The sequence below is a fragment of the Thamnophis elegans genome, chromosome Z, assembly GCF_009769535.1.
Source record: "Thamnophis elegans isolate rThaEle1 chromosome Z, rThaEle1.pri, whole genome shotgun sequence".
In the NCBI taxonomy this organism is placed as follows: Eukaryota; Metazoa; Chordata; class Lepidosauria; order Squamata; family Colubridae; genus Thamnophis; species Thamnophis elegans.
Genome location: NC_045558.1, coordinates 91,845,123 through 91,858,778, shown reverse-complemented (window position 1 = coordinate 91,858,778; position 13,656 = coordinate 91,845,123). Strand labels below are relative to the sequence as shown.

Here is a 13,656-nt window from a genome sequence, read left to right as displayed (position 1 = left end):
CTTATTGCATTCTTTGACAAAGTGACAAATTAGTGGACCAGAGGAATGCCGTCGATATAGATTACTTGGACTTCAGGGCATTTAATAAGGTAGACCATAACCTACTACTAGATAAAGTAGAAGAATGTGGGTTAGACAGCATCACCACCAGATGGATTCATAACTGGCTGACAAACCGCACTTAATGTGTAGTCCTCAATGGAACTGCATCTATATGGAGGGAAGTATGCAGTGGAGTACCCCAAGGTTCTGTTTTAGGCCCAGTACACTTCAACATTTTCATCAATGATTTGGATGAGGGAATAAATGGGAAACTCATTAAATTTGCAGATGACACCAAGCTGGCAGGAATAGCCAACACTCCAGAAGACAGGTTAAAGATACAGAAGGATCTTGACAAACTCGAACATTGGGCACTATCTAATAAAATGAAATTCAATGGTGAAAAGAGTAAGGTTCTACATTTAGACAAAAAAACGAAATACACAGGTACAGTATAGGTGGTACCTTGCTCAATATTAGTAACTGTGAAAGGGATCTTAGAGTTCTAGTGGACAACCATTTAAATATGAGCCAGCAGTGTGCAGCAGCTGCCCAAAAAGGCAACATAGTTCTAGGCTGCATAAACAGAGGGATAGAATTAAGATCACGTGAAGTGTTAATACCACTTTATAATGCCTTGGTAAGGCCACACTTGGAATACTGCATTCAGTTTTGGTCGCCATGATGTAGAAAAGTTGTGGAGACTCTAGAAAGAGTGCAGAGAAGAGCAACAAAGATGATTAGGGGACTGGAGATTAAAACATAAAGAACGGTTGCAGGAACTGGGTATGTCTAGTTTAGTAGAAAGAAGGACTAGGGGAGACATGATAGCAGTGTTCCAATATCTCAGGAGTTGCCACAAAGAAGAGGGAGTCAAAGTATTCTCCAAAGCACCTGAGGGTAGAACAAGAAGCAATGGATGGAAACAAATCAAGGAGAGAAGCAACTTAGAACTGAGGAGAAATTTCCTGACAGAACAATTAATCAGGGGAACAGAAGTTGCCTCCAGAAGTTGTGAATGCCCCAACACTGGAAGTCTTTAAGAAGATGTTGGATAGCCATTTGTCTGAAACGGTATAGGGTTTCCTGCCTAGGCAGGGGGTTGGACTAGAAGACCTCCAATGTCCCTTCCAACTCTGCTATTGTAGTGTATTATTGATAGCAGAGGGCAAAGGCGCTCTCCTTCGCCCTTTGCAGCAGGGGCTGCTTTATCGCGTGCCTACTTTCATTCTCTGGCCCCTCACTTGTGCTGCGGCACCCTGGCAACGGCAGCTGAGTGAGGGAAGGAGGCGCCTCCTTCTCTGCCTGTCCCAATGAGCAAAGGAGGCACCAGCCACTAAACCATTCAAACCAGGCTGCCTCCTCTCTCCCCACACAGTGTCTCTGAATGGTGAGGGAAGGTCTCTCCCAAGACCCGCTTCCCTTACCTTGCAGCGCAGTTCCAGGACTGTGGGATATTTTTTCTTTCTCTGGTACAGGGGCATGGCCAGGCTGCTACCAGTCAGGTCCAGTACAGCAGATTTTCACTACCTCTTCTGGTTTACCGTCCCGGGGGGACCCACCCCTGTTCCTAATGCTGCCCACCAAATTCTTGCAAGGAAACAGCAGGACATTAAAAGTCGTTTCTGATTCCATTAGTTTTTTGCCTGCCCTTGATTACTGTGTTCCTCTTTTTTAGGTAAGGAAATACTTCTGATATGATAACCCAGAACATGGGACATTTAGTAGGATATAATAATAGAAAATTGAAACCCTGCCAGAGTATTTCTCTGCCCCTCTTATACCAAACAGAAGCAGGGTGCGGTTATTTTGAGTTTCTTACCCCTTTTCTTTGCCAAGAGTGTATTGTTGTTTATTTAATATTAATTGCATTCCTTCTTCAAGATTATTTCCATATTTTACACTACAACTATTAAAAATACAAATTATAAAATTTAAAAATAATACCAAGATAATTAAAAACAAGAGAAACGGAAAATATAGCATTGGTATTGTTTTCTTTTGACCCCTGAAATAAGTGTTTGGCCTTATTTTCGGGGAGGTCTTATTATTTTTGACACCTAGGAGGGGGTGAGCATGGTCACCTCATGGCTGCTGCTTTGCTGCAATATTTTCAGGGAGGGCTTATTTTAGTGCATGCGCTCAAAAACCCGATTATTATCCGTGGAGGTCTTATTTTCAAGAAAACAGGATAGAAATAAACTTTAATGAAGGATGTAGGGTTTTAACAGTTTACAATATACTGGGTGAATGGGAAACCAAATATGCTTCCTCAAAGAATGTATTCCATTGCCTGGAGCTGATCAGGTTAACACCTTAAAATAGAGGACTGCTGGTGGGGGAGGGGATGGAAACATTAGGATCTGATCTAGTTAATTGGACAGGTTCATAGCAGGAGAATCTTGTCTCTAAGATTGTCAGAATATAAGCCATTTAGGATTTTAAAGGTCAGCTGTTACAGCAAGATTTTGATTGAAAGAACCCCCAGTTAGCTAACTATAGATGCAGTGAATCAGAATTCTATCTGAACATCCAAATAGAACATCCCTTGTACCCAAGGCAAAGACAGTGTGTTCTCTATAGAGAAAGCCTGCATTTGGACAAATTTTTTAGCAATCTCAGTTCTGGAAATATTACTAGTAAGTATAGTTGTTACTTTTGCAATAATCTTTAAAAAGGTGCTAGTTTTAGTAGGTGCAGAACAACAATAAAAATGTAATCTTAGGAACAAAAGCAGCTGAAAATCTCAGGATGTACATGAATGTAAAATAAAAATAGTGATCTGTTTTCTTCTGTTTTTGGCCAGCAAGAGTTTACTATTGAGAAATGGAAACAAAAATTGTGGATTTTAATTCTTTGGAATTATTATCTTTAATATAACCTAGCTTTTTAAATGGGTGAATATTGATAAACAGATTCAAAATAAAAAAAATATTTGAGGTTAAAAATACATGGAAAAATTCAAAAATTACTATTCTAAGCTTTATTTGCCTTTTGTGGAAGTTTATTTATGGCAGCACAGATGCTTATGGCCATACTGTTATTGTGATATTTATTAAATTTATTTTAATAACTGCTTAATGTGCTTGCTTTATATGAGATTTGCAGAAAAATATGAGAACTGAATTGCTTTGAAATGTGATGCATCTTCATCTAACATTCAGTTAATTGTTGCTCTGTGGAGCAATGACTACGCTTGGGTATGTCAGTAAGTAATCTGAAGATATTAAAATATCTAGTAAAATATGTCATGCAGTTGTTGCATTATGTGGATACTAGATTAGAATTTTCCGTCTTTTAAGACATAGTAAACTGAGCTGATGCAAAGCTGTTAAATATAATTAACAGATGAAGTAGGCTGAGAAAACTATACGTAGTAATTGTAATGAGCATTTTAACAGTAACTCAAGCACAGTTGTTTATATCACAATGAGGGACTAATATATGATTCTTCTCTTGCAGGGTAATCACTTTGATCAGTATGAAGAAGGCCACCTGGAGATTGAGCAGGCGTCATTAGACAAGCCTATAGAATCGGTAAGACCTAATTTTTTTATTTTCAAGCCCCTGGCAAAGCTAGGTAGTGCTCACATATTTGTCTTAAATGCAGTCACATTCTTATTAGAAGAGATAGATACTAGTGTATTTGCCAATCTTACATTAATGTTAAAATAAGATAGATCATTAAGTGTTGTTCTTTTGAAAAGTGTTTAAATCACATTAATAAATCAAAAGCCTAACATAACAAAATAACTACTTTAATTTGCAGATAAATCAATATTGAGAAGTCTTATATACAGTATTTAGTTTGGCCCAGGGAAGGAGAATACAGAATAAAAACAGCAACATTGGCACAAATAAGTGGCAATCACAAAATAATACTAGTTTTTTATATTTTAAAAGATCTTCTGTTATGAATTTGCTGAAGAGTATCTACAGACAAGGAAGAATGATGTCTCTGCCTTGTTTGCTTCTCCACTTATTTTTTCTTTTATGCATCTTTCATTTTTGAATTTTCACCTCATATCATACTTCTGAATTGCTTTCTTCTTCTGAAATAAAATATAGTTTCTACTGCATAAATATCTTATTTGAAATTCGGCAGTTTAAAGGATTTGGATGAGGCTCTCAATATAAAAATAAATTAACCTCCCCCCTTCCAATATTTTTAGAACTGGAATAAAGAATATCTAATCTATTAACCATTTTGCTCTTGTCCATCTCTTTAGTTTTTTGAATGTACAGTATCTTTAGTTTAGGAGTTTCCAAGCACCCTAATCTTGTCATCACCTATTAATCTCAGGACAGATTTGCATTTGCCAATCTCCTGCTTATAGTTAGCACCTGCTTAACAATGCTAATTGGGACAGGAAACTTTGATGTTAAGCAACATGATTGTAAATTTAAAAAGTTACATGACCGTGTTTGTTCTGGCAGTCCTGGAAATGATGACCTCTTGTCACTGACATGTAACTTCTTGATGGCTTCCCATTGACTTTGCTTGTCAGATGTTGACAAGGACATGACGATGATGACAACAAAGCTCCAATGGCTATAAATATGAGGACCGGTTATAACTACTACTTGTTCAGTGCTGTTATAAGTTCAAACAATTATTAGACTAACTGTTGAACAAGGACCACCTGTATTACTTTCCTCCCTCTGGTGGGAAATTGTAATTGTTCTTGGAATTTTGCACTATGGGTAGTAGACACATGGCCTAATCTGTTCTTGGCATAATCTGTAAGGCAATTCTATAATAAAGAACTAAGAAATAAGCAATAAAGACAATTCCATGAGATCCTCGAATCTTTCTTATGAGTCTTGGAATCCACAGAGCCCTAAGAATATTACTATTTTGCCTCATTTTTTATTATTTCAAAGGTAATTATCTAAAACTGTAGGGAAGAGAACAAGGCCACATGGACCTTTGTCTGAGTCTAGTACAATAGTCCTCAATTTACAATAGTTCATTTAATGACTTTACAAAGTTACAACACTACTGAAAAAAGTGACTTATGACTATTTCTCACCATTGCATCATCCCCATGATTACATGCTCAAAATTCAGACACTTGGCAACTTTCATATTTAGGAGGGTTAGTGTCCTAGGGTCATTTGATCACCTTTTGCAACTTTCTGACAAACAACGTCAATGGAGAAGCCAGATTCACTTAACAACTGTGTTATTAACTTAACAACTTCAGTGATTCACTTAACAACTATGGCAAGAAAGGTCATAAAATGGGGCAAAGTTAACTAAATAGCTGTGTCATTTAACAATAGACATTTTGGGCTTAACTGTGATCATAAATCAAGAACTAGCTATATTGGAATAGCAGAGTAATCTAGTCAACATTATTAACAGTGGTTGCTTTCCTCAACTTTTCTGGTTAATTATTTTTCAAACCACAGTATTCATTTCTTCCCCTATATTTAAGTCAATTCCTACCATGTCCCAATGAAGCCTCTCTGGTCATATCTTCTTTGGATCATTAACACATATAACCCTCCGCTATGAAGAAGTTAAGGGAACTCAGTTAAAATTTTACCTAAAGGCTATTAACTCTTATTCTAAATGTCACTGCATTCATGAATACTTAAAAATCTACAGTATTAAGAAGCCATATATTCTATATATATTTTAATCTATGTATATATCTATGCATACAAAAATTAAAATATATACACAGATTAAAATATATACACAGATTAAAATATTTACACAGATTAAAAATATATAACTGCTTTCCTGTTTAATAGATTGATGTTTGTGTGTGTGTATTTGTGTGCGTGTTTAGATGTTCACAGAAATTTACACAACTTGGGGTGTTCGACATTTTTTCTTTCACAGCAGTTGGTCCAAATTAGCTAAGCAGCCATGACCTGGTTTGTATTTGCACGGTCTGCATTTTTAATTTCTTTTCTAGGGTTTCCTTTCCCCTTCTCCGCCCCCCCTTCCCATTTCTTATTTCTGTTCTTCTGTCCAACAAACACTGCATTCAGTATCTATTCATTGTGCTGGCATGATGCTAGAATTAGGCATGATAGTCATTGGTGACACATGAAATAATGCTGCAGAGAGGGTGGGAAGGATGGTGGTAATGCAGCTGCATTTGATTCTGTTGAATAATTCAGCTTTGTTTGCATGCATAAGCACACATATCAATTGAAATGCAAAGCCAGTTTCCCTCTGTAAGTGTCATGAAATAGTTAGTTTTGGAGCAATATTGTATGGTGTATTGGAGATGTTATTACAAGGTAAATGCCTCTGTGATCCATAATCATAATGCTCACAATATACATATTGCTGACCATCCTAAAAGAAATGTAATAAGAAAGCCCAGTGCTATTTCATTGCAGTGCATCAGTGCATCAAGATACATTGCAACTTTAAAAGGATCATAAGCGCCTGAATGTTTGATTCTGATCCACAGATCTGCATAATGAATTAAATCCATAACCTTACAAATCAATCTTCCCAAAAGTCTAAAAACATGAAAGCGTTCACACACTTTCTCAGGAGCAGAGATTCTAGAATCTATAAGTATTGCTGATGTGTTCCATGGTATATTTTTTCTTTATGCAAATTATTATTTTTTTGCTTTTTGTATTGTTTGGATCCAGAATAAATTATTTAAATTTTGGAATTGGACAAATGTATTACTATTTAAACTCCATTGATTTTAGTGGAAACTAAACATAAATTTATAGAACTCAAGATTTGAGTCAATCTATTTTCAGTCATCACAATTTATATCAAAAATAGATTATTCACATTTACTGTAGAAAATTTGAACTAGATTTTTGGAATTTAATGTCTGTTGTTTAGAAACTTAAAGCTGATGTTATCTCAATCAAAATTTCTTTTGATTGAGATAGGTAGGTAACAAAGTAGGTAATTGTTACACTATTTTTTGAAAAAATGAAAAATAAATAAAGCCCACTGTGTTTTGCAATAAAAAGTTATGACTTAATGGGATATGTGAATTCTGCCTTTACAGAAATATTTCAGAAAATTTCAGAGAGGAAATATATGAGGATAGAGTTAAGAACTGAAAAGACCAAACTATTGACTTTTAGATATTAACAAAGTAATAAAGATTGTTTAATCATTAACAGGAGAAAAATACTTTTCCAGGTTCACTATGATTTAAATCCATTCTTTAGAAGAATGTCTTGTGACTGGCAATTTCAATGGCTGCCTTTATTTTTTCAGCTCTGACTGTTTTTGCAGGCGAATGTATGAGCAGCCAGCTCATAGAGAGGGATGGTTCTTGCAGGAAGCAAGAGGAACCAACTAGGGGTTGGTTCTAAGTGATGAGTTTTGTTTTTATCAACTCTTGTGTTCCTTTTTTTGTCTAGTAATGAAAGTACTGAACATTGTGCTGCCTCACATATTGAGTTCATGTGCTTGTATTATATTTGGTGCAAAAGTTAAGATTTTATTTCACAAATTTATTTGTTCAACTTCAGGTAGTAATACAGTAATTTTTACTTGTGTAGTACTGTATTGTTCGGAGTATAAGACACACTGGAGTATAAGACGCACCAAGGTTTTGAAGAGGCAAATTTAAAAAAAAGTTTTTGCACTCTGCAGACATTCCAAAAATGGCCCATTTTCCCCCAAAATGCCCCCCCCCTTTTAAAGGGCATGAATAGCCTTTAGGAGGCTTGTAGAGTGCTCCGGGGAGGGGGGGCAAACATGAGCAAAGAAAAGGGCATGGATAGCCTTTAGGAAGCTTATAGAGTGCTCCTGGGGGGCTTGAGGGGGGAGTGAGCAAAAAACTGCCATTTCTTTGCTCATTTCTGCCCTCCCCAGCCACTAGGAGCTCTCTGAAAGCCTCCTATGCACGGCCATTTTGGTGAAAGGGGTGGGGTTTCGGGAGGCAAAAATTGCTGTATTAAGTGTATAAGACGGACCCAGATTTTCATCCCTTTTTTTTTTTTTTTTTTGAGGGAAAAAGGTGCATTTTATACTCTGAAAAATACAGTAAATAAAATCCTTTTTTTCAGCTGGAACTAAAAATGTTTTTACATAGCACTGAATAATAGTAGGTAAAAATCTTCTAAAATATAAGTGGGTTTAACTTGCTGAAAAGTATGAGACTAGTTGGATCTGGTAGCAAAGTCCAAGGGAGAGCACAAATAATTTTAGAAAGATCTGGGGAATGGCTTTGCTTGGGAACACAGTTAAATTTATATGTGGCTCTGCAGCATTATCGTTTGAGGTGATCCTGATTTGTATTGCTACAGAATAGAACTGGATGGTAGCTGTAAAAGATTGGTTTGGGAGTCTGCAGATCACTGCATTGATTAAGAATGATGTAGCTGAAATTAGTATTCATCACTTGGTAATGAAAATAGAAAACCTATTGTGCATTACTTTGCTATAGACAGAAGTAAGCTTATGTTTAGGTCCATCTGCTTTGTGACACTATATTATTGAGAAAATGTATTACTTAATATTGAGAAAAGAAATTAGATCAGTAACTGAATCCACAGGTATAAAGATATTTCAGATTATCAATCCTTTAATCAAAAAACCCCTGTTATTTCAATGATGAAATGAATCCCTCCAAGTTGGAACATTTTTTAGAACCTGGTTTTATAGAATTAGGTTTATCTTCACATTTTTCTTATTTTTGTAACCTATCTTATTTATTAGTGTCAATTGTGACAGGGTTAAATTTAGTGGTACTACTCTGGTAATAGATACAATGTTAGTCAACCCATTTGAACACCAGTTTACATCTATTCCTGTGAACAGCAAATCTATTCCTCACTGAGGACTAAAACTGAAGGTTTAAAAAAATATTGATAGCTATGTGAGGCAAAGAAAAACGGAACAGTCAGTTGTGTCCATTCTTCTGGTCAATTGATGCAGAGGGGTATAACCCTTACTTTTTTAAAAAAATTAAAAATTGATTATTACAAATATAAATAGCACTCAGAAAATATTCAGGAAATAGGAAAAGTGATGTTCCAATCCCTGTCTTATTCTGAGTGACAGAAACAAAATGAAGATTATTACACAACCATGTAGTTCTAGCATCCACTTTTGGCTCAAAAGTAACCTGTTTGAAAGCCACTTAAACACGAAGCTTTATACTTTGGGGCACTCAGATTTCCTTGTAAAATCCTCTTTTAACAAGGGCTAAGAGTGGGACTGAACCTGATTTCTTGTCTGATACCTCAGACTCTTGCCAATTTCAGTTCTTTGGGGGAAGAAATAAAAAGAGGAACCCACATATGGGGGAAAGGTTTTACACCTTTCCTTGTTAAAAATAGGAGTTATTTGCTTCAACCTTTCTTTTTTTAATCCTCTGCCATGCAGAGCCTGGCTAGATAATAGATTTTTCCCACAGGTTAGTTCTTATCTTGTAATGATTACAGTTTTAACTATTTATTTTGAAAAGGGTAGCAATTTGAGCAAATATTTAACAAACAACGCAGTCTTCCCCCCTTTTTTTCATTCATATCAATTGTGCTTCATATTAGCAAGGCTATTTTAATATTTTATTGAGATAGATAGTTTCATATTTTCTCCTCCTTGCTTTACCCGTGTCATATATTATTGGTGTTTATAACCATCAAATATTGTAGGCAAGATGGTCAAAATTATTTCTTAACCCCCCCCCCCTTGTGGAATGCAAAAAGAATATTATAGTAATTGTGGGAATTCAGTTTTTGTCACATTGCACATCTATACTGATCTGTGGACTCCCCTGGATCCAAAATGATATCTGTATAGGACTGCCAATTTGATACTTAGCAGCTGCCTGTATATTGCCAAGCACTCTAAATATTGTGCTTTCTGCAGATGCTGAATGATGTAGCACTACTCTTGGGCTTTTTCTCTCTTGCCTTCATTGTGTCATGCAGTAAGCTCTAAGTTTGGGGCTTTTGTTCTTTTTCTCCCTCCTATTTTGCATGGAAGCACCCTTTATAGCACCTAGCTGTTCTTGCTTCTAAATTCTTTGATGCACAATCAGCATCCCTTTTGAAGCCACTCAGGAGGTGATAGTGACATTATTTTATTGAATTAAACAAAAATATTTTTGTGGTAATTTAATTGAACTTTGTGTTCGTAAGCCTTTATATCTCTCTAATCCCCTTAAATGTATAACAGAATTTAATGGGAGACAGTTAATTGCTGAAGCTATCTAGTGAAGTGTCCTTACCTATTAGTTTTTTAAAAAAGAAATGATTTGATTTGTGTGCCTGTTTTATCCACAGAAGAATAATGTGAAGTCTGAAAATTTACACATCTTCATAGGTCATAGGAGTTTTATAGGATAGAAACTATGTTGAAGCGTACAGAATCTCTTGAGTGGCTTGGCAAGCGTGGTGCTAATGTGTACAACCATCCTCAGTTTTATTCTCTTTCCCTATGTTCAGTTTTAATGTTTGTTTCTCTCCCTGCTCCTCCTCTTTCACAATGTCAGTCACAATGCTGTTAAAACTCCCGGCTAGTCTTGTGTTTATTTATGCGTTCATTCTTTTTTAAAACATTATTCGCAAGCAGTGAATAAAAACAAGACAAACACATTAAAAGCAACAAATTACCACTAGTTGGTTGGACAGTTTCTTACTTTGTGTTACATTTAACTGTTCTTTTGACAGCCCAGTTTTTAAAGCCAGGTTCGTATGGAAATGCTTTCACTCCACCTGCACTGCTTTTGGAAATAGCATAATGGCTTCATTTGTCTGTTACTTTTTAGTGCATTCATCACACAACATGTTCAGCACAATGTCTCATCTGAGCAATAATTGTTTCCTTTTGCAGGAATGAAAATACAACACAGTTTTTTTTGTCAGAACTTCTTATTAATCTGATACTAATACTAGTCAGTTAATAACTATCCAAAATGGCTGCATTTTTCTATATTTAGAAAAGTCAGTATTTAAAAAGATTTAGAAAAGTTTTAAACTGAAAGTATCAGCCAAAGAAACAATCTCTTAGTCTAATTCAGCCACTAGAAATCAATAAAACAAACACTAAGCATGGACAACAGAAGCAAAAATACAATAAGTATCAGTGAAGGTGGAGAAGGGGAAGCTAGGGGGGCTGGGGCGGAAGGAGGGGTTGATGAGCCTCTTATTTTTTCATAATATGGTGCCACGATTATTTTCAGCACCTCTAGTAGTCCTAAAGGAAAAATATTGTATGTATTTATTTATTTAAAAATAAGTCCCACTGATTTTAATAGGATTTATGCCTAGGTAGATATGCGTGAAATTATAACAATAAATACACATATACATAGATCAGAGGTGGGTTCCTACCAGTTTGCACCAGTTCGGTAGAACCGGTTCGTCAAATCTACCAAACCAGTTAGAAGAGGTTCCACCAGTGGACCCGGAAAGCAGGCTACACCTACAGAAGAGGTTCCAAAAATCTTTGAAACCCACCACTGACACACACACACACACACACACACACACAGAGAGAGAGAGAGAGGCTCACACAGAGAGAGAAAGGAAGAAATAAAGAAATAAAAAAAGAAATAAAAAGTGAGAGAGGGATAAAGAAAAAAATGAAAAAGGGACAGAGAGACAAAAGGAAGGAGAGAGAGAGAGAAAACACATGGCTGGCAAGCCACTTCCACCAGGTCACATGGCCGGCAAGCCACTCCCACAAAGGAGGCCACACCCACAGAGTAGGTTCGGAAAATTTTTTAAACCCACCACTGACATAGATCTACATATGTATGTATCAACTATCATCTGCCTACACACACACACACACACATATTACATGTTGAATCAAACCCTGGCTTATCCAATCGGCTGTTTTATTTTGTTTGAGATTTTAAGAGAAGGAGACTTCACCAGCTTTATCATTTGAGATCCAAGGATCTTATATCTGCATTACAGGTGCATTATCATTATCATAGCCAAATTTCAGGAATATTCTTACATACAATTAAAGTGATAACAATTGTCAGAATATACATCTTAATAATAAGAGCCTCACATTGTCCATGTCTGGCCTAGTGAGTGATAGAAGTTATAGATCAACAGATATAGAGGCCACCTATTTCTACAAGGCTGCCTGAAGGGTTGGATTTAAATTAGAGTTCATCCCTGAAATAAATGAAACAGAATATTGAATTGAAGTAATTGAATTCAGGTAGAAGAAGCAGATTGATAGAGCTGTGTTTTTTTTAAAAAAAGCTCTTCTATCTAATAGCATGAAAGATCAATTGTTGAAGATCCATTGCTGAAATAAGGGAAAGAAGTTCTGGAAGAAGATACATGATAAGAGTGTTAAGAAAAAGGAGAACTAATTTATGTTTAATTTCTTCAGTTTATATTCCAGGTGAAGAAAATAATTTTAGGGGGAGCATTTAAGGGAGATTCACCAGGAAAGGGCTAATTATCATATATGGTTCCCTGTAATCTTTCTCCTTCCTGTTAATATTAGATAGACGGGAATCCAGTGTTTTTCTTGAAATTAATTTCATCCTAGCTATGTATATGCTAGTTTCTTACTTTATCTTGATGTCAAAAGCTAACATTGAATTGCTACATTTACCTCTTATTACTTTTAGTACATTTTGATTTTTTTTTAAAAAAGATGAGACATTATGCTTGTTGTGTTTTGTCCCTACAAGCACTAATGGTTCCTTGCTGTTTTAACCTGTTGCTAGGCCTGTTCATCCTAACATATTAGTATTTCTGTTAGTTTATATGTGTAATGCATCATCCAGTCTACGCTTGAGCTCATTTTATTTATATATACTTTGATTATTTCTAATTTGTTAATATTTAAAATTGAACTTTTGTATTTTTACTAACTTTGCTATACTTTTTCAGTTTAATAATGGCTGCATGTTTTAATTTTCATATATATGTGTGTGTATATATATATGTGTGTGTGTGCTTGTATATATGTATATATATGGTTATATATGCATATATATATGTGCATATATATTATATATATATATATATATATATATATATATATATATATATATATATATATATATATATATATATATACTATATATATATAGATATTTGTATGTATATATTATTTTCTATTTGTAAAACAATCAAATCTAACATGGATTTTGCTCTGATTGTGTTTTGGTTTCTAGTGGTGGGGCAAGTCTGACACTTAACAACTTAACGTGATCTCTTCAAAGTCTGACACACAAACAAGTAAAAAATAAACTAAACACATTGTTAGTTAGTTTGTTTGTTTATTTGTTTTTACAAAAATCAAGTGGCGCTTTTTAGGTGATGGATATGATTGTATAACTAGATTGATTTAATGCTTTTTAAATGTCGATTTCTTTATTTTTCCCCATTGCTTTTTTTCCCTGTTATGCACAAAAGTTGCCCAGCACACCATCAGAAAGTATGATGATCCTTCCTGAACTCTGTTCCTGTGGAAAAATCTTACCAGCAGGTGTTCTAGTTTTTTTGTTTTGTTTTTATGTAAATATCTTTTCCCTTTTATTGGGCAATTGTTGCCCTTAAGTAGTTCTTATTTTATTTATTTTGCATGCATACATGTAGAAAACTACCTTGCTCGCCATGTGTTAAAATGACATTGTAAAAGAAGAATATATTATTGGAATATTTTTGGTTTGTTTCTCT

The 13,656-nt window shown here is 35.2% G+C and overlaps 1 protein-coding gene across 1 annotated transcript in view; it reads left to right on the top strand.

Moving 5' to 3' along the window:
- The window catches only part of GPATCH8 (G-patch domain containing 8), a 90,085-nt gene that overhangs the window by 22,231 nt on the left and 54,198 nt on the right, over window positions 1-13,656 (top strand). The window contains exon 2 of the mRNA XM_032237833.1: window positions 3,505-3,579. Coding sequence (XP_032093724.1) covers window positions 3,505-3,579 — 75 coding nt within the window. The remainder of the gene's footprint in view (window positions 1-3,504; window positions 3,580-13,656) is intronic.